Below are 26759 nucleotides of genomic sequence, written 5' to 3' on the forward strand. Positions count from 1 at the left end.
ATGCCAGCCTTCACCTTATACAATTTACTTTTGCCCTCTAGCCATCTTGTTGTTCCCTCAAATTCCTTCCCATCAGGCCTTTTGAAACTGTTAACCTTTCTTCAGGAAATGATTTTATCCAAATGCTCAACAAGATTTTCTCCTTATTTTTCTTCAGATCTCTCTTAAGGAGCACCTCCTCAAAGATGCTTATCCTGTTTACAGAAATCCCCTCCCCCAACATAATTAGACACCACCCAATCATGTAGTTTATTTTGTAATTATCAGTTTACTGTCTCCCATCAGATCTCTAAATTCTAGGAGGGCCGAGACCACATATGCTGACATGAAAAATGGATAACCCATGACTATCCCAGGATCATATCAGAGGCTCAACAGAATAAATGAGAAAGGAAAGGTGGTACCAAGGGCCTTGAGCCTCTTACTGCTTTAGAAGCAATCTTTCTGTGTTAGTCTAGCCATATATTACAAAGCTTTACCCCAAATTATCATTTTAACTTTTGTTAACTGTATTTTCTAATTTACACAAATTTAATTCTTTAAGGTTTCCGCTATGGCAATGAAAGATTCTTTCCTATCTCAAGATTGTACTGAAAGTTTTTTACTTATATTTTCTTCTAGTATTTTTATTTAAAAAAAAAAAAAAACAGTAGCTCTTTATTTCATCCAGAATTTGATATCATGATGTAATTGTTTTCCAAATGGATGGCCACTATTTCAAAACATCCATCATGTACTGAAAACTACATTATTTCTGAATTCTATTCTGTTTCATTGATTTAGCTATCTATTGCTGTGCCAATACCACACATTTTAATAACACAGGGTTTCAAATACATGCATCATGATCTGTTTAAGCAAGTGTTCCTGCACTACATCAGTAGGGCATCTTTCAAAATCATTCCCATTGTGATTACATTAAATTTACAGATTTAGGGTAAAGTAACATCTTTATATTACTATTCCCATAGATACTGTAATGAAAATGTAGCCATTTCCTTTCCATTACCATTAATGATATTATTTATTCCATTTTCTTATCTAATTGCACCACCTAACACTTCCAAAATAATGTTAAATACTGATGAACAAACACAACCATCTCTGACCTCTTTCTAACTTCAATGGGCATTTCTTTTTTTTTGTTTTTTTTTTTAAAGATTTTATTTATTTATTTGACAGAGAGATCACAAGCAGGCAGAGAGGCAGGCAGAGAGAGAGGAGGAAGCAGGCTCCCTGCTGAGCAGAGAGCCTGTCAATGGGCATTTCTAGTATGTCACAGTAAGCTGGATGCTGGCTATTAGTTTCAAGTATGTTTATAATATACATTTATTATGTTATTATTTATTTAAATCTTACCATAAAGTAACATTCAATCTTTATTTTTAGTTCATTTTGTTCCATTTTCAATGAAAATATCTGTAACATTTTATCTAATATCTTTGAGACAGCCACCAAATACCACAAGGTTCTCTTTTCCTTTTACCTAATACAAACTATAACTATGTATGAGTCATTCTGCCATTCCTGGAATAAATGCCTTCTGATCAGAGTATCATTTTTATTTATCACTTTTATTTATCATTTTATCATATTGCTGATTCTATCTGCTAATATTTTATTTATAATATGTATAACTGAACTCAGAAGTAAAACTAACTTTGGGGCTTAACTTGTTTTCAAACCTTCATCAGGTTTTAGTACCCAGTGGTCACACCAGGGGGAAAAAAACTCAAAATGGTATCCTATATATAAGTTCCAGGTTTAAATTTTTTCCTGCACTTCAACTTACTCAACTAACATTTCTCAAGTATCCACTGTGTATTTGTTAGACACTGGCAAAATAAAGATTTTTTAAAAACATGTATCTTTGGTGGGGCACCTGCTTGGCTCAGTCCTTAAGCCTACGACTCTTGAATTCAGCTCAGGTCATGATCTCAGGGTTGTGAGACTGAGCCCCAGGTTGGGTTTCCCACTCAGCAGGAAGTCTGCTTGAGGATTCTCTCCCTTTCCCTCTCCCTCTGCCCCTCCCCCACATGATGTGTGCATGTGTGCACACACACGCTCTCTTTCTCTCAAATAAATAAACAAATCTTCAAAATAAACTTTAAGAAAAAAATGTATCTTTGGGAGCACCTGGCTGGCTCAGTAAGAGGAGCATGGGATTCTTGATCTCAGGGTTGTGGGTTCAGCCACATATTGGGTGTAGAGAGTACTTAAAAATAAAATATTTAGGGGCACCTGGGTGACTTAGTTGGTTAAGTGACCAATTTTTTATTTCAACTCAGGTCACGATCTCAAGGTCACGAGACTGAGTCTTGTGTCCGGCTCTGTGCTGGGCTTGGAGCCTGCTTAAGATTCTCTCTCTCTCCTTCTGCTCCTCCACCCTACCAACCCCCAGCTCGCAGTCTCTCTCTCAAAAAGAATAAAATAAAATAAAATATTTTTTTTTTAAATGTATCTTTGGGATGCCTGGGTGGCTGGCTCAGTCATTAAGCATCTGCCTTCAGCTCAGGTCATGATCTCAGGGTTCTGGGATCAAGCCCTACATCGGGCTCTCTGCTCAGCAGAAAGCCTGCTTCTCCCTCTCCTGCTTCCCCTGCCTGAGTTCCCACTCCCGCTGTGTCACTCTCTGTCAAATAAATGAATAAATTCTTTAAAATAAAATAAATAAAAAATAGAAAATGCATCTTTGATGCAAAAAATTAAGTGAATGATGAAGATATATACATGTAAATATAAATATACTATAATATCATTAATCTACATATATGTATAAAGCTGCACAAGGAAAACACAAAAGAACTGAAATTTAGTCTAAGTCCTAAAGGTAAATAGGAGAAACAGAGAAAACAAAAACTCTAAACTTTTTTTTTTTTTGACATTTGGTTCCAGGGACACCTGGCTGGCTTAGCTGGTTAGGCACCCAGCTCTTGATATCACTCATGTGAATCTCAGGGTTATGAGATAAAGCCCCACTCAGGGCTTCATGCTCAGCAGGGAGTCTGCTTCTCTCCCTCTGGCCCCCCTAACTCATGCTTGCTCATTCTCTCTAAGTAAATAAGTCTTTTTGTTTCTGAAGCAATCATTTCCACTTGCTCTTGAGTAATTTTAATTCCTATGACTGTGTCGCCTATAAAAGAATGCTGTTACTAATGGCAACTGGAATTGTGTGTTGGTATGACTGACAAGGCCTACATTTCTTTCCATATTATGTACATAAGTTGGACTTAATATTTGTAGAGCTTGTTATTTGAAAAATCATTCTTAAATTCTTATTTTTTTCTATGAGTTTTTCAAATTCACCATGTTTTTAATGGTTCTCTACCAGAATAACAGTGTGGCTTTTCACAGTCCTTCACTATTCATTACTTTTAACTTCAAAATTCAAAATTAAATAGGCATAATAAAAAAGAGTAAGGTCTTGCCACTTATGACAACATGGATGAACCTAGAGGGCATTATGCTAAATGAAATAAGTGAGACAAAGACAAATATCACATGACTTTACTTATTCATGGAACCTAAAAAACAAAATAAATGAAAAAACAAGAACCAGAAACAGTCCTATAAATATAGAGAACAAAAGGGGAGATGGGTTGGGAGGGTGGGCAAAATGGGTAAAGGGGAGTGGGAGATACAGGCTTCCAGTTATGGAATGAATAAGTAACAAGAATAAAAGGTACAGCGAGGAAATATAGTCAATGGTATTGTAATAGCATTGTATGGTGACAAATGGCAGCAAATACTGTGGTGAGCAAAGCACATTACGTATAGACCTGTCTCATCACCATACTGTACACCTAAAAACAACCTAACAATGCATGTCAACTCTACTTCAATTTAAAAATTTTTTAAATAAATAAATATGCACTGGTCGAAATATTCAGAAGAGAAGCCTTAAAAACCTAACATTCAAGGGGCGCCTGGGTGGCTCAGTGGGTTGAGCCTCTGCCTTCAGCTCAGGTTATGATCCCGGGGTCCTGGGATCGAGCCCCGCGTCGGGCTCTCTGCTCAACGGGGAGCCTGCTTCTTCCTCTCTCTCTCTGCTTGCCTCTCTGCCTACTGTGATCTCTCCCTGTCTGTCAAATAAATAAGTAAAATCTTTAAAAAAAAAAACAAACCTAACATTCAAAATTCATGATACTGCTGTTGCATGATGTATAAGATTACCACAACTTCTCTAACCATGTTCTATGGTCAGGTCATAAAGTAAAGTAAATTGAAAGCAAACTGAAACAAACTCAGGATGTTCCTTGACAAAACACTTGGTTAACAATTTTCTAAAATATTACATTCTGATAATCTGAAGAGAATAACGTGTACATAGTTGCCCATTAATCGTAAGAACACATTAGATGCTGCTGGGAAGATAAGCTGGTGTAATCACTCTGGAAGATAAGAGTACTCAGTTTCAAAATGTGCACACACTTTGAGCAAATTCATTTCTAGAAATGTATCCTAAACATAAAAGTCAATGTATTGAGATATATGGTTAAGGATATTCAGTGAAGCACAGTTTTATAATACTGAAAAATTAATATGAAAATAAAATTTTCAGTGGTAAAAAGTATTCAAATAAATGCAATGGAACTTTAATAAATTCATCAGAAATTACAATACTCTCCAGGTACCTAACAAAAGAAAAGTGGTCAAAACAAATTATTAAGATAAGCCAGCAACACTGCATTAAGCATACCTGCACTAATACAGCAGCCACTTTACATCTGATTAACTAAACTTAATTCTGGATTAATTATATTTAAATAGAATTTAAAATTCAGGTCCTCGGTCAACACATTTCAAGGGCTCAACAAGCACATGTAACTAGTGGCTACCATAACAAACAGAGCAGATACAGAACGTTTCCATCATCACAGAAAGCTGTATTAGACAATACTAATGGATAGTATTCTAACTTTTTTTTAAGAGTTACTTATTTATTTATTTGAGAGAGAAAGAGCACAGAGGGGAAGGGGTAGAGGGAGCGAATACCAAGCAGACTCCCCAGTGAGCACAGAGCCCAGGGACACAGGCTCAATCCCTCGATCACACAACCCAGAGATCATGACCTGAGCCGAAATCAAGAGTCAGATGTTCCAGCGACTGAGCCACCAGGCACCCCTGGTATTCTATCTTTTTCAGAGAAAGAAATGTAGAAGGACTATATACATACTAAAAATGACTACAGGGGCGCCTGTGTCGCTCAGTTGGTTGGGCAACTGCCTTCAGCTCAGGTCATGATTCTGAAGTCCCAGGATCGAGTCCCACATCGGGCTCCCTGCTTAGCAGGGAGACTGCTTCTCCCGCTGACCTCTCTCCTCTCATGCTCTCTCTCTCTCCTTCTCTCTCTCTCTCTCAAATAAATAAAATCTTTAAAAAAATGACTAGAAACATATACATAGCAGTTATCGCTAGGTAATGACACCTGGGGTTTTAAATTTTTGCTAATCTATTTTCTAACCTTACTACAATAATCTACAGTGAATTTATTGTGTAATAAAATCATGTATTTAAAAAACAATGAGTGCTCGCTTCGGCAGCACATATACTAAAAAAACAATGAATTTCCCCTTGATCAAAAATAAAATATCCTCACTGTAAATAAATATTTCAGAATTTTTACAAAAGGAGAAGTCACAGAACTTCAAATTTAGAAGTATCCTTTTGAAGTTGTTACTTTGCTGTTTGGGGAATAGTCCATTTTTAAAATTTCTTTCCTCATACTTCATTCAGACTGGCACTAACACATTTCTGAGATTTTTTTTTTCCCCATTCAAATGGCTAAAGTCTCTGACCACATATAGAGAATTATATGTCAATTTTTTAAAATTCATTTATACTTTCTCAAAATGACTCACTACTTAGAAAAGTGAAAAATTATCAACAATCACAGTGGTCAGCTGAAGTCTGAGTTTCCTCTATAAAAAATAGCTGCAGTATGCCTCTATATCATTCTTTCTCACTGTGCTTCCATGGCAGCAAAAGATTTTTATTACACATCTTTTACAACAAGGCAAGTTTCCATGGAAACCACAGGGCAAACATCCATTACTACTGCCAAGGACTATTTATATAAGCACACCTAAACTGAGGTAACCACTTACTTTCTCTTAGTAATATTCTAAAATTAAATAATAGGTACTCTGATTCTGGTTTTGTTGCGTGTGTCTCTATGAACAAATTAAGAGATAAGTAACAAAGAAAATTTTGTGCCCCTCTAGCAACAAAATGAGTCTACAGAAATCAAATAGAGGCGGAAAAAGACACAGAAAGTCATCAAGCCAGTGTACATACCAATCAATGCCATCTCATGCAAGAGAGCAAATCAGAATAGAAATCAGTGAAGCATAAATAACAAAGAAGAAATTCTCTCCCACTAACTCAATAGAACATGTAAATTTATCAAAGCGAAGATGCTGACTAATCAGGGGAAAAAAGGACCATCAGTAAGTTTTAAGATGGAAAAAGTGGTCACTCACCTCTCTTAACATACTGTTCTCTTTTTCCTTCTGCTCCAAAAGGCTTTCTAGGTGGTGGACGTGCATCTCTGCCTCTGCCAGTCGTCTTGTTCTCTCATGGTCTTCTTCAGTAGCCTTAGCAGAAAGTCCTTTGCTCTGCAACATCTCCAGAAGTTTCTTGATGGATTCATCCCGAGCATTTAGGGTTTGCTTCTGAGTCTCAATACGCAGCTCCATTTCCTCCAAAGTCTTTCGAAGAAGGAACAGCTCTTTGGCCTGCCGCTCATGCTCAGCATGTAGCCTCTGGAAGTTCTCCTCAGTCAGCTCTGCCACACAGGGTTCACCAGTCCTACCACTACTGTCTTGCTGAAACAGCTGGTTCAGGTCCCTCTGGATCCGCAATTCATCCTGAAGAGCCTGGATTGTCATTTGCATGTGCTAGAAGCAAGACAAAAAAGAAAACCCCAAATCAGCTTTCCCTTTCAAGAAGAAAAAACAAAGCAGACTGGGAAAGTTAGAAAGTAGCTACCATGGCTCTGAGAACCCTGAATTCAATAAATTCTGGTTTTTTACATTGTCTCCAAAAAAATGATTGTGATCATCTATAAAATCTCAGTAATTTAACATATGTTCATTCCCAACAGGAAACAAGTAGGACAGCTCCTCACTTTGCATGAGCCATAATAAAATATATTGTTCAAAATCAATAGAAGGTATTGCATAGAACCAAAGGGGAGGGGAGAAAAAGGGGAAATCTACAGGAATACAAACACATCATACAAAAGTTTCATCAAAAAGAGTGCCTGTCTGGCTCAGTCAGTTGAGCATCCAATGCTTGATTTCGGCTCAGTCTGCTTGAGATTCTCTCTCCCTCTGTCTCTCCCCCCATGCTCATGCACTCTCTCTCTCTCAAATAAATTAATTAATTAAAAATGAAAAGTTTCAGGACCGATGGGTGGCTTGGTGGTTAAGCACCTGCCTTTGGCTCAGGTCATCATCCAGGGTCCTGGGATTGAGCCCCGTGCTGGGCTCCATGCTCAGCAAAAAGCCTGCTTCTCCCTTTCCCCCTCCCTCTCCCCTTGCTTGTGTTCCCTCTCTCACTGTCTCTCTGTCAAATAAATAAATAAAATCTTTTCAATTAATTAATTATTTTTTTAAAATTTTAAAAATTGAAAAATTTTTTTAAATTTCACCAAAAAATACAAAGGATATCAAAACACAAAATGACTATTAAGAAGTTAAATTCACATATTAAATAATTAATAATTAAATAATTAAATATTAAATTAGATAAATAAAATAAATAATAAAATACTAATTGTATGTTTTATATAAATTAATTACATTTAAAATAATAAAATAAAGTAAAAATAAAATTAAAAATTAAATAAGTATTAAATAATATTAAACAATAACTAACATTTTTAGAATCATATTTTTAGAAATGAAGAAGCAACAATAACAAAATCACTCCTTGTATTGAAGATATTTAAGGACTGGCAGTATGCCACAGTGGAAAGAACACTAACCCACAATAAGAGACATGAGTTTTAGCGCCAGCTCTCACACTAAATGCTATGCAATTTTGGACATAATGCCACTTTCAGCATTTCAGATCCTTCATATTTAAAAATAAATAAGGATTTAAATACCTGCACCCTCTTTTCACAGAGTTAACAGTACCATGGAAATCTTTGTAAGTTTATATTTTAAAACACAGGGTGTTAAAAGATTTTGGCAGACTGCAAAATAGCAATGTAATAAGTATCTCAAAGAAATGGTGTGGCAAGGGTACAAAGGTGTACACAGAAAGATATTCATTCTTGTTTATAATAGTGACAAAATCAGAAACAACCTAAATAGATATTAACAGGTGATGAGCTACAGTAAATGAGAAATGTCCACACAATGTAGATATTTACTGATTAAAAACTATGATCACAATATATTGTTTAAAGTATAAAAAAGCTGACTACACAATACCAAGTATAGGATGATCTCAATTCTAATTTTCAAAAGAGCATATTAAACATGGAGAGAAAAGTCTAAAAGGATATATAAGCAATTGCCAATGACCATCTCAGGTATGGACAGCTTCTACATTTTTCTTCATACTTTTCTATACTATCTAATCATGTGATCCTTTTGTAATTTAAAAACAAAAACAAACCAAAAAAAAAAAAAAAACCTTTTAATCTAAAACCAAGAGAAACAGACTTCAGAGATGTCTGCTTGGGTATAGAATACCATCTATGTTCAATTTACTACCACTTTTGTTAAAAGGGAGGGAGTAATATTTACTATAAATAAAATATTCATAAAAAATAAAAATATTTCTGGAAAGTCACATAAGAAATAATTTTTTTTAGAGGGTGCCTGGGTGATTCAGTTGGTTGGGCATCCAACTCTAGATTTCACCTCAGGTCATGATCTCAGTCAGGGTCATGAGATCAAGCCCTGTAACCAACTCTGTGCTGACCATGGAGACTGCTTGAGTTTCTCTCCCCACTCTGCCCTTCTCTCTCTCTCATCCTCTCTCTAATTTAAAAAAAAAAGAAAAAGAAAAAGAAAGTAAAACTAGAATAGTTGAGGGACAACTTGTAAGAACACTTTACTAGAAATGTATTGTATTCCTCTTACAATTTTTTTTACTTGAAGTATAATATAATTGACGTTGGATTTTTTTTAAAGATTTTTACTTATTTATTGAGAGAGAGGCCGTGAGAGAGAACATGAGTGAGGAGAAGGTTAGAGGGAGAAGCAGACTCCCCGTGGAGCTGGGAGCCCGATGTGGGACTCGATGCAGGGACTCCAGGATCATGACCTGAGCCGAAGGCAGTCGTCCAACCAACTGAGCCACCCAGGCGTCCCGACATTGGATTTTTTTTTTTTAGTAACAGTCTTACTGAAATACAATTCACATACCATAAAGTTCAACTGTTTTAAGTATATAATTCAGTCGTTTTTAGCATATTAAAAGTTGTACATGGAACACTATCAGTTCTAGAACACTTCCATCACCCCTTGGAGAAATCCCATCCCAATTAGCAATTGCATCCCATCTCCTCTCCTCCCAACCATCCTCTTGAATTCGAACAGATGTTCTACTCACTCAAAAATTAAATTTTAAAGAAGTTTATATTTTATACTTAAAAAAGAATGAAATTCTGATGCATGGTACAACATGGATGAAATCTAAATAAATCAGTCACAAAAGACAAATATTATATGATTCCACTTACATGAAGTATCTAGAGTAGTCAAATTCATAGATGCAGAAAGTAGAAGAATGGCTGCCAGGGCCTGGAAAAAGTGGGGGTTGGAGAGGGATAGGGAGTCACTGTTGAATGGGTATGGAGATTCAATTTTACAGGATGAAAAGAGTTCTGGAGGTGGATAGTAGTAATGTTCACACAACATAATGTACTTTATGCCACTGAACTGTAAACTTGCAAAATAGTTAAGATGGTAAACGTTTTGGGGCATCTGGTGGCTCAGTTGGTAAGCGTCTTCCTTCAGCTCGGGTCACGATCCCAAGAGTCCTGGGATCGAGCCCCGCACCAGGCTCCCTGCTCAGTGGGGAGCCTGCTTCTCCCTCTCCCTCTGCCTGCCACTCCCCTTGTTTGTACTTTCTCTGTCAAATAAATAAAAACTTAAAAAAAAAAAAAAGACGGTAAATGTAAGGTGTATTTTATAACAATAAAGAAAATGAGGAAAGATGATGCCTGCCATAAAATTCCAATGTATGGATATGGAAATAATTTATTTATGACTACTGATAAACATTTGGGTTGGTTCTCAGTTTGCACTATTACAACTGGTACCTTCGTATGTTTGTCTTTGTACATGTATCCAAATTTTCCTAGGGATAAATTCTCAAAGGTAGAATTGCTTAATTGGAGGATATGCAATTATAATTTTGATATATATTTAAAATTATTTCTAAAAGGGTCTGTACACATTTAAACTTAACACCAAACCATATCGGGAGTGGCCATTTCCCACACATTTGAAAACTCTGGGTATTTTCTTTCTTTTACTGGCATTTCTTCAATTACAAGCATGGCTGAATACGTATCCACATATCTACTGGCACCTTGCAGTCCTTCCTTTGTGACTCATCTGTTCTTATTCTTTGACCATTTTGTTATTTTCCTAAGTGGATAAATAACCTTCGCCTGCTGTGTATGTTATAAATATTATTTCCAAGGTTGTCATTTTTCTTTTAATGAGGTTTATGATGAGTATTATAGAGAATTTATTCATTTATTTAGTGCAAACATACAAACTGTTTCTTTCATAGTTTCTGGTTTTGCTATTATGCTTAGCAAGTAGTAAATTTTCAATTCTGATAATCTTCAAACTTCTGAAAAGCACTGCTTTTTTCTTACCAAGAACAGAATTATCAGATATTTTAATTCAGGAACAGGATTTCTTTAAATGCATTTAACTGTCAGCATCACTCTGTAAAGATTCTTAACAATTGTAGAGTTCAAAATCCTTAGTAAAAAGATATGTCAAAATGCTAATTCTCTGAAGTCTAGGATCAATTCTAGTTTCCTTCTTTACCCCTAGAAATTAAAAAACCCAGATAAAGTCTGAGTGAATTTATCCTAAAGAGAAATATCAGAAGTTAAACTCAACAATGAAACTGATTTCTAGGTACAACTGTTCCTCGTTTTTTTTGGACATTCATCACTATTCAAGTCAGGAGAAACAGACGTTGACCATAATAGCTTTTGGTCTCACATATACTTTACCACTTGTGTTTATATCTAGTATAGCAATTATCATTTTGGTATACTAACTACTAATGTAAGGTCTACTTCTTCAGCTCTGCTTGCACACATTTTACTATGAAATATTTCCTAGGAAATACAAAATGATGGTCTGACTGGCAGTCTAGAAAGCTACAGAGCAATCTTCTCCATTGAAATAAGAATCACCATTCCTACTTTAGGCCACATTCAAGCTAGCTTTACTTAAAAAAAAAAATTCTTGCCAGTTCTCTTGGGAGAAGAAGCAGCAGGCTAGAAGCCAGGCTACTCCTTCTCCAGCATATTCATACAGATAATAAAATGAGCAAACCTGCACATCTCACAGACATTTACAGTGTCTTACACAGTGATCAACCAAAAACAGAGAGATTGAATTTAGAGGGAAGATCTCAGTGGTAAGACATTAGGAGAACTTCTATTTGGGAATTCTGCTCATGACACTCTCCAAAATGAACTCACACTTCTCACATTCCAAATGTTATACCAACACTCGCTAGTCTACCACTTTCCCCTCTGACGTTCAGTTGATCTAGAAAGACTGGAAAAGTAATGGCTTAAAATTTACTCCAAGGACTGTGCTATAATTACACCAAGCTGTATCTCAATGAAATGATGGGATACTGTGAACAACCGTAATCTCTGACAGGGACTATGACTTAATTAGAAAATTAACACATCTATCTGCAAAAACAATGAAAGATCACAGCAACCAACATCTTTTGGATAAATATCAGAAGCTCCTGTGAGGCAGAACTTCCCAAATATAATCATTAGTTTCTTGGAACAACAGAACACTTTGATCCAGTTTATCCTGATTTCTAAAATGACAGAACTTTGTAGTCTAGAGCTACTTTTAATTAGGAAAAAAGAAAAAATACAGTATTGCTCCCCACCTTTTCCATGGGAATATGTTCCAAGATCCCCCAGTGGATGCCTAAAACTATGGATAGTACCAAATCCTCTATATCCTAGGTTTTTTCTAATACATACATACCTATGATAAAAATTTAATTTATAAATTAATCATAGTAAGAGATTAACAAAAAAACTTAAAATAGAACAATTTTAACAATATGCTGTAATAATAGTTATGTGAATGTGGTCTCTCTGTCAAAATATCTTGTTGTACTGTACTCAACCTTCTGATGATAATGTGAGATGATAAAATGTCTACGTGACAGACGGAAGTAAGGTGAATGACGCAGGCACTGTGAGGTAGTGTTAGGCTATCAGTGACCTTCTAATAGTAAATCAGAAGGAAAATGAGGTCTGCTTCTGGACCATAAGTGACCACCAGTAACTGAAACCACAGAAAGCAAAACCATGCAAAGGGCAGACTACTCTACTATAGATACAAGAAAATGGTCATCGTTAAAAACAATACATCATGGAGAACTCAATGCACCATTTGTCAAGATGATCCATTAGAAAAAGTACCAGTATTGCACTATATTATGTTAAATTAAAAACAGTTTTTTCTGAAACATATAAATGTATACATTAAGGAACCTTATTCATCTAAGATGCAAAAGAGCTTATAATAATTCTTACTGAAGTCATCTGGGTCAAGCTTACAGCTTCCTCAGGCTATGTGATGTTCTGATCCGTACTGTCATTTTACTATATCCCTAAACAAGAGCACCTACCAGACTAATCTGAAATGTATTTCTTTGTTTCTGCCTTCATTAAAAATTTTCTAGGACTTGGTTGGGGCTGTCATCTCTTTACTCTGGGGCATAGCACAGTGCTTGGTATAATTAGTGCTCAATAAATTTTTGATGAAAGAATGACCAAAACAAATTTTGAAAAATTATTTTGAAAGTAAACAGCTAGTAGATAGTACATGCAAATTTCCCTAGAAAGCTGTATCTTTCCCCTATAATACAATAAATTATTCATCTTCTGTAACAATTAGTTCTTTACCAACTACAACAAAAAAATTCTATCTTAAATACTAACTATCCAAAATACAAAACAAAATCCTATCAAAAAATGTTAACTATATACTCTGGATTTATTTGTGTTTTTTTTTTTTTTTTTTTTAAGTAACCTCTACACCCAATGTGACATTCGAACCCACCACCCCAAGATCAAAAGTCACATGCTCCACTGATTCAGCCAGCCAGCCATCCCTGAATTTATTCATGTTCAATCCAAAGCAAACAGAAGCATTTTCAGATAATCAACAGTCAACAAGAACTTTATACTTTTAGTACTATACAAAGCACATAGAGTTCTTGTCCAAAAATAAAGCTTAGAAAATGATAAAACATAATAGTTACAGAGATACACTCACCCACCAGCACTATACCCTATCACAAATTGTAAATTAAGAACAATATTCAAGAGGCGCGTGGGTGGCTCAGTTGGTTAAGTGCAGCTGCCTTTGGCTCAAGTCATGACCCTGGGGTCCTGGGATCGAGCCCCATGTCAGGATCTCTGCTCAGTGGAGCATACTTGTCCCTCTCCCTCTGCCTACTGCTCCCCCTGCTTGTGCGTACTCTGTCTCTCTGTGTCAAATAAATAAATAAAATCTTAAAAAAAAAAAAAAAAGAAAGAAAGAAAGAAAGAACAATATTCAAGAGAGAAATGGGAAACACACATGTAAAGCACTTCTTCTACATGCAATATATTCAGATAAAGTCTGGAATCTATTAGAGATCACTTGAGCTAGACTCATGAATCTTTAATATGAAAAGAAAGTATTCTAATTTCTATCATTTTAGAAGGAACTTGGTGAGTAATTTAATCAGTCTGAGTCTCAGAAACTGAAACAGTGGAAGTGCCTCTAAGGTAATTCATTTCTTAATCATCAGTTTACTATTCTTTCACAGTTGATGACAAGGATTTATTTTCTGTGCAGCAAATATTAAACTAAAATCAAGTTCTCAGACTAATCTAAACATCAGCAAGAGACACACTCCAATGCAAGAAACAACCACACAGAATTCAAATGGAAAAATTAAAATTATCGGGCGCCTGGGTGCCTTAGTCCTTAACCATCTGCCTTCGGCTTGGGTCATGATCCCAAGGTCCTGGAATAGAGGCCCACATCAGGCTTCCTGCTCAATGGGAAGCCTGCTTCTCCCTCTCTCACTCACCCTGCTCGTGTTTTCTCTCTCTCTCTCTCTCTCTGTCAAATAAATAAACAAAATCTTAAAAAAAAAAAAAAAGAAAAATTAAAATTATTTAACATTCTCACCCTCTAATTTGAGTTGATTATCCTCTAAAAAAGACAAAGAGTCAAGAAAATGAACAAGCAATTATACCAGAATTCTAGCAGCTACTCTCCGCTCTTGAATCCAGGAAATATAATATCTATCTTTATGCTAGTACAACCCAGAATGGAAGTTAAAGAATAAATGAAAATGCTATCAAAATAGGGAAACCCTAAGGTCAAAATACAGTTGACCCTCATGAATGAACAACATGGGTTTGAACAGCATGGGTCCACTTACACAAAGATTTTTTTTTCAATAAAGAGTATAGTACTATAACTGTAACCACATTTTCTTTTTTTTTTAATTTAAAAAAATTAACATACAATGTATTATTTGTTTCAGGGGCATTTTTTTAAAGATTTTATTTATTTACTTGACAGAAAGTAAGAGCACAAGCTAGGGGAGCAGCAGAGAGAGAGGGAGAAGCAGGCTCCACTGAGCGGGGGCCTGATGTGGACTCAATCCCAAGACTGAACAGAAAGTAGGCACTTAACCAAATGAGCCACCCAGGCGCCCCTTCCTCATGATCTTTAAAAAAAAAAAAAAAAAAAAATCTTATTTATTTATTTATTTGACACAGAGAGAGAGAGAACACAAGCAGGGGGAGTAGGAGAGGGAGAAGCAGGCTTCCTGTCGAGCAGGAAGCCTGAAGTGGGCCTCCATCCCAGGACCCTGGACCATGACCTGAGCAGAAGACAGATGCTTAACAACTGAGCCACCCAGGCTCCCCCTCATGACTTTCTTAATAACATTTTCTTTTCTCTAGCTTGCTTTATTATAAGAATACAGTATAGGGGCGCCTGGGTGGCTCAGTGGGTTAAGCCGCTGCCTTTGGCTCAGGTCATGATCTCAGGGTCCTGGGATCGAGTCCCGCATCGGGCTCTCTGCTCAGCAGGGAGCCTGCTTCCTCCTCTCTCTCTGCCTGCCTCTCTGCCTGCTTGTGATCTCTCTCTGTCAAATAAATAAATAAAATCTTAAAAAAAAAAAAAAGAATACAGTATATAATACATATACAAAATATGTGTTGTTTATATAATCAGTAATCAAGAGTATGCTATTAATAGTTAATCTGGGGGGAAGTCGAAAGTTATATGCAGATTTTCAACAGTATAGGGAACAGTGCCCCTAACGCCCAAGTTCCTCAAAGGTCAACTGTACATTTTATATTTTATGGCCTCATAGAGATAATCAACAATTCAAGTAACAATAAACCACTTTTACTACAAGTCCTAGAAATTCCAAATTAGTTTTAGTTACCCAAATTGCCATACTATAATCTACCCCTTCACCTCTATTTATGCAGTCTCTGCCCTTTCCCTCTATCACTCTCAGTTAAATCCTACTTGTCCTTTCACTCTTAACTCAGGCATTATGTCCTCTAGAAAGCCTGTTCTGACTCCCCCAACTGAAAGAAAGACAGAAAAAGGGAAGAAGGAATTGGTAAAAGAAGTATAGAAAGGATAGAACCCCAAACCAGAAATTAAAAAGGTAAAACTATCATGCTAATAAGCAATACCAAGATTGAAGAGATTCATCTCATTATAAATAACATCCAAATAACTTAAAACAAACAAACCCAACACCTCAAAAGTAAAATCCACCAGCAAAAGGATCCTACCACAACCATTTCCATAAATGTTTAACTTGAGAACACTCAGCAGTTAACAATTGCAGTGGCAGAACTACAAGCTACCAGAAAGATACTGTTCATTCCAGCAGCATTTCAAGTATCAAATTCACTTCTTTCTTCATTTTCTACAACCCAAAAGTTGCAAACACCTGCAACAAAGGTAAATGAGGTTAACACAATCCCCAAACTTAGTCACTGAAACACTGGTATGTGAATCAAAAAGAAGGAAAAATAAAGAACAAAGAGTTAGGTGATATGCATCAGCTATGAGAGCGATAACAGCTAATCTTGCCAATGCTGCTTTGGGGAGTAAATTTTGCTGAATGAATACACACAGGAAGCAAGAAGCTTAGCAATCTGAAGGGAGTCCCTGCTGACATTCAGCTGCAGCACACAACGTAAAGCTGCCAGGGGCTGATGTCTGTGTCCCACAGAGCTATGTCAACACTGAAGTCACTGTGTGCCCACAGCTTATCAGAAACTATAGAATTTCTTTCTCCCTCCCCCACGTTCTCCAGCGAAAGAGAAGAAGCAAGGAAGACTGATACTAAGAGTACAAAGAGATCATGACCTTAGAGCCTTAAAGAAAAGCATTCATGCACAGTGCTACTGTTTAAAATACTTTGACATATACTATCACCAAAAAAAATTTTAATTGAGATGAAGCCCAACAAAATTATGTATATAATTAATTCTCTCTGGAGAAAACAACATAAAACATACACAAAGAACATTCAAAAAGAATAAACGAACCCAAATTATTCACATCTTATCTCAATACTTTATTTCTATTAAATGTGCTTTCCTATAAAAATCAAATCTAACCAAAAAAATCAAATCTAACTATTAAACAAATCAGAATGAAACTGACTACACTAGGCAACTGACAGACTGCCATAGTCTACCACAAAAACACCAAGAACAGTGGTGCCTGGGTGGCTCAGTGGGTGAAGCCTCTGCCTTCGGCTCGGGTCATGATGTCAGGGTCCTGGGATCAAGCCCTGCATCAGGCTCTCTGCTCAGTGGGCAGCGGGCTTCCCTCTCTCTCTCTCTGCCTGCTGTTCTGCCTACTTGTGATCTCTGTCAAATAAATAAATAAAATCTTAAAAAAAAAAAAAAAGAAATACTAAGAACAAGTGTAGTCAGAAATGAAAGGTATAAGAATCAGAAAAGAAGGGACGCCTGGGTGGCTCAGTTGGTTAAGCAGCTGCCTTCGGCTCAGGTCGTGATCCCAGCGTCCTGGGATCGAGTCCCGCATCGGGCTCCTTGCTCGTCAGGGAACCTGCTTCTCCCTCTGCCTCTGCCTGCCATTCTGTCTGCCTGTGCTCGCTGTCTCTCCCTTGCTCTCTCTGACAAATAAATAAATAAAATCTTAAAAAAAAAAAAAAAGAATCAGAAAAGAAGAAACAGTCATTATACAGGATTATATGATAAAAACTCAGAAAAAAATTACAGACAAGACATCTGTATCAAGAGTTCAGCAACCTGGTAAATGTAACATCAACATGTAAAACTTAACCACATTTCTCTACACAGAAACAAATCTTTCAAAAGTATAATTAAAAAGAGAGAGAGAGAGAGAAGCTTGTTCAGAACAAAAAGGTACCTGGGGATAAATATGAACAACAACAACAACAGAAATACAAAGCTTTTATAGATAAAATCAAAAATCTTTCTGAAAAGTAACTGAGATATAAATATTTATTGTACACAATCCTTTAATATTCTCCATGGCAATCATCAAATAAGGTGTGACTAAGACTCTTACACATGCTTCTGTAAAAATAGGATAAAATAGAATAGGTAAAAGAAATCTTTAAAAATTAATGAAATTTCTTGAAAATTTAATGAAGAAACAAAAAAAAATGAATTTGGGTAGTAAACAGACAGTATAAAAGATTGCTTAATGATTTAGCATTGCTGTTAAGAACAAGTAAGAGCACCAGATGGAATCTTCGTGGGGTATAAAAAGGAAAAATAATTTGCTGACTCTCACCAATTCTATCATATAAACCCCAATAAATACATTTGTTACCATTGTTTTCAAATATTTAATTCCTGTACCCATATTTACCACATCATATTTGGAATTCAAATACTTAGACGTAAGTCCAGAAAATCTTTCACCACTTCACCTGACTGAATACTTTTAAGTAAAATATATTTAGACATCTATATTAGAAAGCACACTTGATAAAATTAAAAACTGACACACTGGACTTAACCAAAATTAAAATTTTATCAAAACTTTTATCAAACTGACCATTATAAACTGGTAAGCCACATACTGGGAGAAATAGTGACTGTCCAAGGACTTGCATCCTGAATATATAAACAACTCCTCTAACACAAATAAAAACAAACACGCTAATGCTTTAAAAATGAGTGAAAGACTTATATACATTGTAAAGGAAGATACACAACTAGCCAATGTGCAAGTGAAAAAATGACCAATGACATTAGTAATTACAGAAATGAAAATTAAAACCAGAATGAGATGCCACCACATACCCACTAGAAGAGCTAAAATGTAAACACCACCAATGTTAGCAAAGATGTGAAGCAATCAGAATGTGAAATTATACCAATACTCTGGAAATTAGTCTGCCAGGTTTTTTTTTTTTAATAAGTTTTTTTTTCCTTTTTCTTTTTCCCTTTTAAGATGTGACCTACTTGTGATCTCTGTCAAATAAATAAATAATAATTTTAAGAAAAAGATTTATTTGAGAGGGACAGCATGCAAGCAAGCATGAGTGGGGGGAGTGTAGAGGGAGAGGGAGAAGCAGACTCCCCAACTGAGCAGGGAGCCCAACGAGGGGCTCGATCCCAGGACCCTGGGATCATGACCTGAGCCAAAGGCAGATTCTTAACCCAGTGAGCCATCCAAGTACCCCAGCCAGTTTCTCATAAAGTCTCCTCGGTATCTCCCTAAGAGAAGTGAAAACATGTCCACAAGCACATATGTACAAAAAGAACATTTACGGGGTCCCTGGGTGGCAGGGTCAGATAAGCATCCAACTCTTGATTTCAGCTTAGGTCACGACCTCAGAGTCATGAGATGGAGCACTGCATCAGGCTCCAAGCTCAGGGAGGAGTCTGCTAAAGTTTCTCTCCTTCCCCCCTACCGTCCCTCCTTCTCAACAACAACAAACAAAAAATCAAGACTTAAAGCTATACCTTTGAAAAGGAAAAACTAAATATTCAAGATAATTTAACTAGTAACGAATTCACTTAAAAGAAACAACAGTAATTTAGTCAATTTAAGAACTCTTCCAGTTCTAACATGCTCTGTAGGATGTTCTATCACCTGACTCAGTGGCAACCTTACATTCTTAAACTGGTAAAAGAGAAAAAGGCAGAAGCTTAGGGTTTTAAAAAAGACTCATTCAGGAGTTCCTGGTTGGCTCGGTCAGTTGAGCATCCAACTCCTAGTTTTGGCTCAGGTCAAGATCTCAGGGCCATGAGATCAAGCTCCTCATTGGGCTCTGAGCTCAACAAGGAATCTGTGTGAGATTCTCTCTCTCCTTGGCCCTCTGCCACTCTCCCCAGCTCACAAGTGTGCACACACTCTCTAAAACTGGTGAGTAAATCTTAAAAAAAAAAACACCCTCATTCAAATATGCAACAAAAGAAATAACCATCAACAATGTGCCTTAGTTTTCTTCAGATCTCTCTCTCTCTCTCTCACTCATACACACGCACACACACACTGTTATGGGTTTATAAATCATATAAATGATGTCATTTGTACATGCTTCTCTTTGCAACTTGCTTTTGTTACTCTACCTAATGGAAAAGAGTAGGAAGCTCCTCAAAAAATTAAAAATAGAACTATGGGGGGCTCCTAGGAGGCTCAGTCAGTTAAGCATCCGACCCCTAATTTGGGCTTGGGTCATGATTTCAAGGTGGTGGATCGAGCCACTGAGTTGGGATTCTCTCTCTCCCTCTCCCTCTGATTTTCTACCCCGCCCCCGACCTATGCTTTCTAAAAAAATAAAATAAAATAAAATAAAAATAGAACTACTATATGATCCAACAAGTCTTCAACTGCTGAGGGTGTTTACCATCTCTTTATCCAATTAATGTGAATACACCCAAGTTACACTACAGATACATTAGTATGCTTGATACTCAATGCTGCCAAACACAAAATACTACACACACACACACACACACACACACACACACACACACACACACACAGGATTACCTTTCAAAATCTGAAACAATCTAAATTCCAAAATACATCTGCCATAAGTATTTTGGAAGAAGGGATTTTGTACCTATATTCTGTTTTATGAGTTCTTCACCATTGAGTATGATGTTCACTGTGGGTTTTTCCTAAATGACCTTTATCATGTTGAGGTATGGTCCTTCTAAACCTACTTTGTTGAGGGTTTTTATCAGGAATTGATGTGGTACTTTCTCAAATGCTTTTTCTGCATCTATTGAAATGATCGTATGTTTTTTATCCTCTTATTTGTGTGATACACACTGACTAGGATTTCCAAATATTTAACCACCCTCTGAATCCCAGGAATAAATCCCACTTGATCATGGTGGTGATTGATTTTTTTAATGCAGTGTTGAATTTGTTTGCTAGTATTTTGTTGAGAATGTTTACATCTATGTTCATCAGAGATAATGGCCTGTAGTTCTCTTTTTCAGTGGTGTCTTTACCTGGTTTTGGTATTGGGCTGATACTGGCCTCATAGAATGAATTTGGAAGTTTCCCTTCTTCTTCTATTTTTTGGAATAGTTTGAGAAGACTAGGTACCAACTCTTCTTTAAATGTTTGGTAGAGGGGCGCCTGGGTGGCTCAGTTGTTAAGCATCTGCCTTCAGCTCAGGTCATGATCCCAGGGTCCTCGGGCTCCCTGCTGGACAAGAAGCCTGCTTCTCCCTCTCCCGCTCCCCATGCTTGTGTTCCCTCTCTCACTGTATGTCTGTCAAATAAATAAATAAAATCTTTTAAAAATAAAAAGTAAAATGTTTGGTAGACTTCACCTGTGAAGATGTCTGGTTCAATTTCACTTTTGGTAATCACTGATCCTATTCAAATCTTCTATTTCCTCCTGATTCAGTTTTGGGAGGTTATATGTTTCTAGGAATTTATCCATTTCTCCTAGGTTGCCCAATTTGTTGGCATTTAATTTTTCAAAATATTCTCTTATAATTTATTTCTGTAGTGTCAGTTGTTGTTTCTCCTCTTTCATTTCTGGTTTTGTTTACTTGAGTCCTCCTTTTTTTTTTTTTTCTCTTTTTAAATGAATCTGGCTAGAGGTTTACCTATTTTGTTGATTTTTGCAAAGAACCAGCTCCTGGTTTCATTTATCTGTTCTATATTTTTTAATTTCTATACCATTTATTCCTGCACCAATCTTTTATTTTTTTCTTCCTTCTGCTGGTTTGGAATTTTGTTGTTCTTTTTCTAGCTCCTTTAGGTGTAAGCTTAAATTGTTTATTTGAGATTTTCTTGCTTCTTGAGATAGACCTATATTGCTACAAACTTCCCTCTTAGAACTGCTTTTGCTGTATCCCAAAAGGTTTTGGACCACTGTGCTTCATTTTCCTTTGTTTCCATGTAATTTTTAATTTCTTTGATTTCTTGGTCGACCCTTTCATTAAACTGTTTAGTAGCATGTTATTTAGTCTCGATGTATTTGTGCTCTTTCCAGATTTTTTCTTCCGGTTGATTTCTGGTTTCACAGCATTGTGGTCAGAAAAGAGGCATGGTATGACTCTAATCTTTTAAAATCTGTTTAGACTTGTTTTGTCAATGTTCCATGTGCACTTGAAAAGAATGTGTATTGTTTTAGGATGGAATGTTCTAAATATATGTTAGATCTATCTGATACAGTGTGTCATTCAAAGCCACCATTTCCCTGTTGATTTATTTTTTTTTTGGAATCTCTACAACCAACACGGGGCTTGAAGTCACAACCCCAAGATCAAGAGTCGCATGCTCCCCTACCGTGCCAGCCAGATCCCCCCCCTTGATTTTGTATGGATGATCTGTCCATCGATGTAACTGGGATGTTAAAAAGTCCCCTGCTATTATTGTATTACTATCAATTAGTTCTTTTATGTTTGTTATTAACTCTTTTATGTATTTGCTCCCATGCTGGATACATACATTTCTACAATTGTTGTATTTTTGTCTGCTTTATTATTATATAGTGTCCTTCTTAGTCTTTTGTTACAACCTTAGTTTTAAGGTCTACTTATTCCAATAGAAGTATTCTTTCCCAGCTTTCTTTGGACATTTGTATGTTAAATATTTCTCCAACCCCTCATTTCAATCTGCAGGTGTCTTTAGGTCTAAAATGAGTCTCTTGCAAACAGCATATAGATGAATCTCGGTTTTTTTATCCACCCTGTTACCCTATGTCTTTTGATTTAGTCCATTCCCATTCAAAGTAATTGTTGATAGATATGTATTTATTGCCATTTTGCTATTTGTTTTGTGGTTGTTTTTGTAGTTTTCCTCTGATCCTTTCTTCTCTTGCTCTCTTTCATGGTTTGTTGGCTTTCTTTAGTGATTTACCTGGATTCCTTTCTCCTTATTTTTTGCATGTCTATTACTGGGTTTTGATTTGTGGTTACCATTAGGTTTGCATACAACATTTTATGCACGTAGCAGTCTAAATTAACTTGATGGTCACTTAAGTTTGAACCCATTCCTTACTCCTCTCCCACCCCATGTTTTAAATATATGGTGTCATATTTTATATACTTTTGTGAATCCCTTGATGATTTTTACAGATGTCTTATTTTTACTGTTTTTATGTTTCATACTTTTCATACTCCCACTTGTGGTCTTTCTTTTCTACTCAGAATCCCCTTTAGTAATTCTTTTAGGGCTGGTTTAGTGGTCATGAACTCCTTTAGTTTTTGTCTGAGAAACTCATTATATCTCCTTTTACTCTGAATGATAACCCTGATGGAAAGAGTATTCTTGGCTGCAGATTCTTCCCTCTCAGCATTTTGAATAGATCATGCCATTTCTGCCCCTTTCTCTCTTCTCCTGAGATCCCTAAACTGCAAATATTATGCTTGATGGAGTCACTGAGTTCTCTAAGTCTGTTCTCATTTTGCAGTTTTTTTCCCCTCATTTCCTCAGCTTGATTACTTTCCATTACTCTGTCTTCCAGGTCATTAATTTGTTCCTCTGTTTCCTCCATTTATTTATTTATTTAGCCTGCTATTTATTCCATCAAGTATATTTTTAATTTCAATTATTGTATTCATCTCTGATTTGTTATTTTTCTCTCTCTCTTATAAAGGTCTCACTGATGTCCTCTACTCTTCTCTCAAGTCCACTGAATGATCTTTATAATCATTACTTATAATTCTCCCTCACATATATTACTTATCTGTTTCACTTGGGTCTCTTGCTGTGACTTTATCCTATTCTTTCATCTGAGACATATTACCCTGTCTCCTCATTTTGCCTAACTCTGTTTCTGTGTGTTAGGAAAGTTAGCTAGATCCCCTGCTCTTGAAAGGAGTGGGCAGGCACACACTTTTTTTTTTTTTTTTTAAAGATTTTATTTATTTATTTGTCATAGAGAGAAGCGAGAGTGAGCACAGGCAGACAGAGTGGCAGGCAGAGGCAGAGGGAGAAGCAGGCTCGCCGCCAAGCAAGGAGCCCGATGTGGGACTCGATCCCAGGACGCTGGGATCATGACCTGAGCCGAAGGCAGCTGCCTAACCAACTGAGCCACCCAGGCGTCCCTGGGCACACACTTTTAATAAGGTGCTGCTGATCCTCTTCCACAGGGGATACATAGCTGCTACTGAGACTGGGTCAGACAGGACCACTCCCGGAAGGGCGTACACAGAATGGGGTACAGCTTTAAGAAAATATGAGCGTCCTCTGCAGGAGGTCAAAAGAGGTAGTGCGGGCAAGGTTTGCACAGGTCTTCTCTGGGAAGTGGGAGTGGACCCACAGCACCAGGACTGACACAGGCCTACCTGGTGGGGAGTAGTGTAAGCAAATTAGGTAGTGAATCAGCACTGAACTAGTTTAGCAGGTGGCTATGTGAATATGCTGGGGGTGGAGGAAGGAAACTGTGCCTGTCAGTTCCTTTCTTCTTAGAGAAGTCCCTCAGCAAACTGAGTTTAGTAACTAACTCCCCCTCCCTCCCACATATCCCAAGCATTTTTCAAACTGCTGCTTCCAAGCAGTATCTCTAAGGGCTATTTGTCGTGCTACCTCTTTAAGAGTTAGGACTCAGGGGCACCTGGGTGGCTCACAAGTTAAGCTAAGCAATCAGACTCTTGATTTCGACTCAGGTCATGATCTCAGGGTCATGAGAACAAGCCCAACATCAGGCTTCATACTCAACATGCTTAAGATTATCTCTCTCCTCTCCTCTGTCCCTCCCTCCCACCCTGCTCACACACATCTCTCTCCCCACCCCCCAAAAAGAAAAAAAAAAAAGTGGGGACTCAGCCTCCTATCGCCCTCCTTCTCCTGGAGGTGAGCCTGCTAATTTTTTAAAGTTACAAGCTTAGAGTCCTGCTGGTTGTTAAGAACTCATGAAATGTCCCCCTCTGATCATCAAAGCCAAATGTATTGGGGATTCACCTTCACTATGCAGGCTCCCTATGCTATGCTCCCTATGCTAGTGTGTTCCCTGCCTCTCTCCACATCCACAGTTCCCTCCCTCCAGAGGTCAGACCCACAGGTTTAGCTTTTCACTGAATCCTTGACCTTCCTACCCTCTTCAATGTAGCCTGTTCTCTACATTTAGTTGTGGAATTTGTTTGGCCAGTCTTCAGGTTGTTTTCTGGATCATTTACACCAAAGTATTACCTAGTTGTATGCATGGGACAAGGTGAGTTTAGGGTCCTCATACTCTGCTATCTTCCCGAGGTCAAAAATAAGAACATTTCAATGAGATGTTTACAAAGGAATATAAGGAATATTTAAGGACTTCAGTAAACCTAAATTATTTCATATTTGTTCCTAATATAGACTTAAGCAAAAGAAAATTTGAATTCCAATATATAGACCAGCACCACAGACACATGAAACCCCTAGCAACTCAAGACCAGCACTTTACTCTAGGAGGAAAAACTAACTCCTACCCTATTTCAATACCAAAAGAAAAACACAGATTCTGAGAGGAAAAAATCTGACCACCCTGGTAGATCTCCCCATCAATAACAAAAGCTAGTAATTAACATGAATGAGTCTACTTCAGACAGCTTTAAAGATAAGGCAGCAGTGATGAAAAATAAACTTAACCAAATATTGAAGAATGAAAGAAAAAATACTAAAGTATAATCCCTCACTGATGGAAAAAATATTTTTAGTAGCTACTACATACCAGGCATTATGTTCGTTGCTAAAAACACAATGGTAGGTAGGCATAATAAACACGATCTATGTCCACATAAAAATAGATAAGATAGTCATTAATCAAAATACACACACAATACACACAATTATACCTGCAAACAGGGATAAAAGCTACAAATTCAAGAAGAGAATACATAACAAAAAGACCTAACCTACCCTGGGAGGGCCTCAAAAAGTTCACCCAAAAAACATGATTTGGGGACTAAATGAGATCTGAAGAGTAAGTTAACTTCCATTAGCTATTTAAAGAAATGACACTTACTCTCTTGAAGAGAGGACAACATACAAGAAGAATCTAAAGGAGGAGGCATGACACATAATGAGAATTAAGAAGGAGATGGAAGCACCAAGAACTTAAAGGAAGTGTGGCAGGAGTTTTACCAGACTTTAAAGGGCAGCAGGGGGCCAGTGAAAAGTTCTGAGTGCAGTATTATTACCATCATCATCACTAATATATCAAGCGCTTACCACACGCCAAGCGCATATTATACCATTAAATTACAATCACAGGCAGTAAGGATTATTAGAACCATTTTACAGGTGAGAAAACTAAGCTTTGAAAAGACTGAGCAACGTGACAAAGGTCATATAATTAGTGAGTGTGAAACCAGGACTCAAACATCACTAAAAGTTAAAACATTAGGGGGAAGGAAAAAGACGAAAAAACTGGGAGACCCGGGGCGCCTGGGTGGCTCAGTGGGTTGAGCCGCTGCCTTCGGCTAAGGTCATGATCCCAGGTCCTGGGTTCGAGCCCCACATCGGGCTTTCTGCTCAGCGGGGAGCCTGCTTCCTCCTCTCTCTCTGCCTGCCTCTCTGCCTACTTGTGATTTCTCTCTGTCAAATAAATAAATAAAATCTTTAAAAAAAAAAAAAAACAAAACTGGGAGACCGTTGTAATAATCTAAGCTAACAATGATGATAACCAGACTATGTATGGTAGTGGCAATGGGGGTGGAAAAACAGGTGGCTAGAGAAATACTCAAGAGGGGAAAAAAAATCACCAGGATTTGACTGACCAGGTGGAAAATGAGGGAGTGAAGGAATCAAGGAAGATTCTGACTTGGGTACCTGGGTGGCTCAGTTGGTTGCATCTGCCTTCAGCCCAGGTCATGATCCTGGGGTCCTGGGACAGAGTCCCACAAAGGGCTCCCCACTCAGTGGGGAGTCTGCTTCTCCCTCTACCCGTTCCCCCCGCTCATGACCTCTCTCTCTCTTATGCTCGTTCTCTCTCAATTGAATAAATAAAATCTTTTAAAAAAATAAAAAAATAATAAGGTTTCTGACTTAAACACCCTGGACA

The 26759-nt window shown here is 37.2% G+C and overlaps 1 protein-coding gene across 9 annotated transcripts in view; it reads right to left on the reverse strand.

Moving 5' to 3' along the window:
- The window catches only part of ERC1 (ELKS/RAB6-interacting/CAST family member 1), a 559355-nt gene that overhangs the window by 454016 nt on the left and 78580 nt on the right, over positions 1–26759 (reverse strand). For all 9 annotated transcript variants that reach the window (XM_047740148.1, XM_047740147.1, XM_047740146.1 and 6 more), the window contains one exon: positions 6483–6899. In XM_047740148.1, coding sequence (XP_047596104.1) covers positions 6483–6899 — 417 coding nt within the window. The remainder of the gene's footprint in view (positions 1–6482; positions 6900–26759) is intronic.

Source organism: Lutra lutra, chromosome 8 (assembly GCF_902655055.1).
Source record: "Lutra lutra chromosome 8, mLutLut1.2, whole genome shotgun sequence".
Taxonomy (NCBI): domain Eukaryota; kingdom Metazoa; phylum Chordata; class Mammalia; order Carnivora; family Mustelidae; genus Lutra; species Lutra lutra.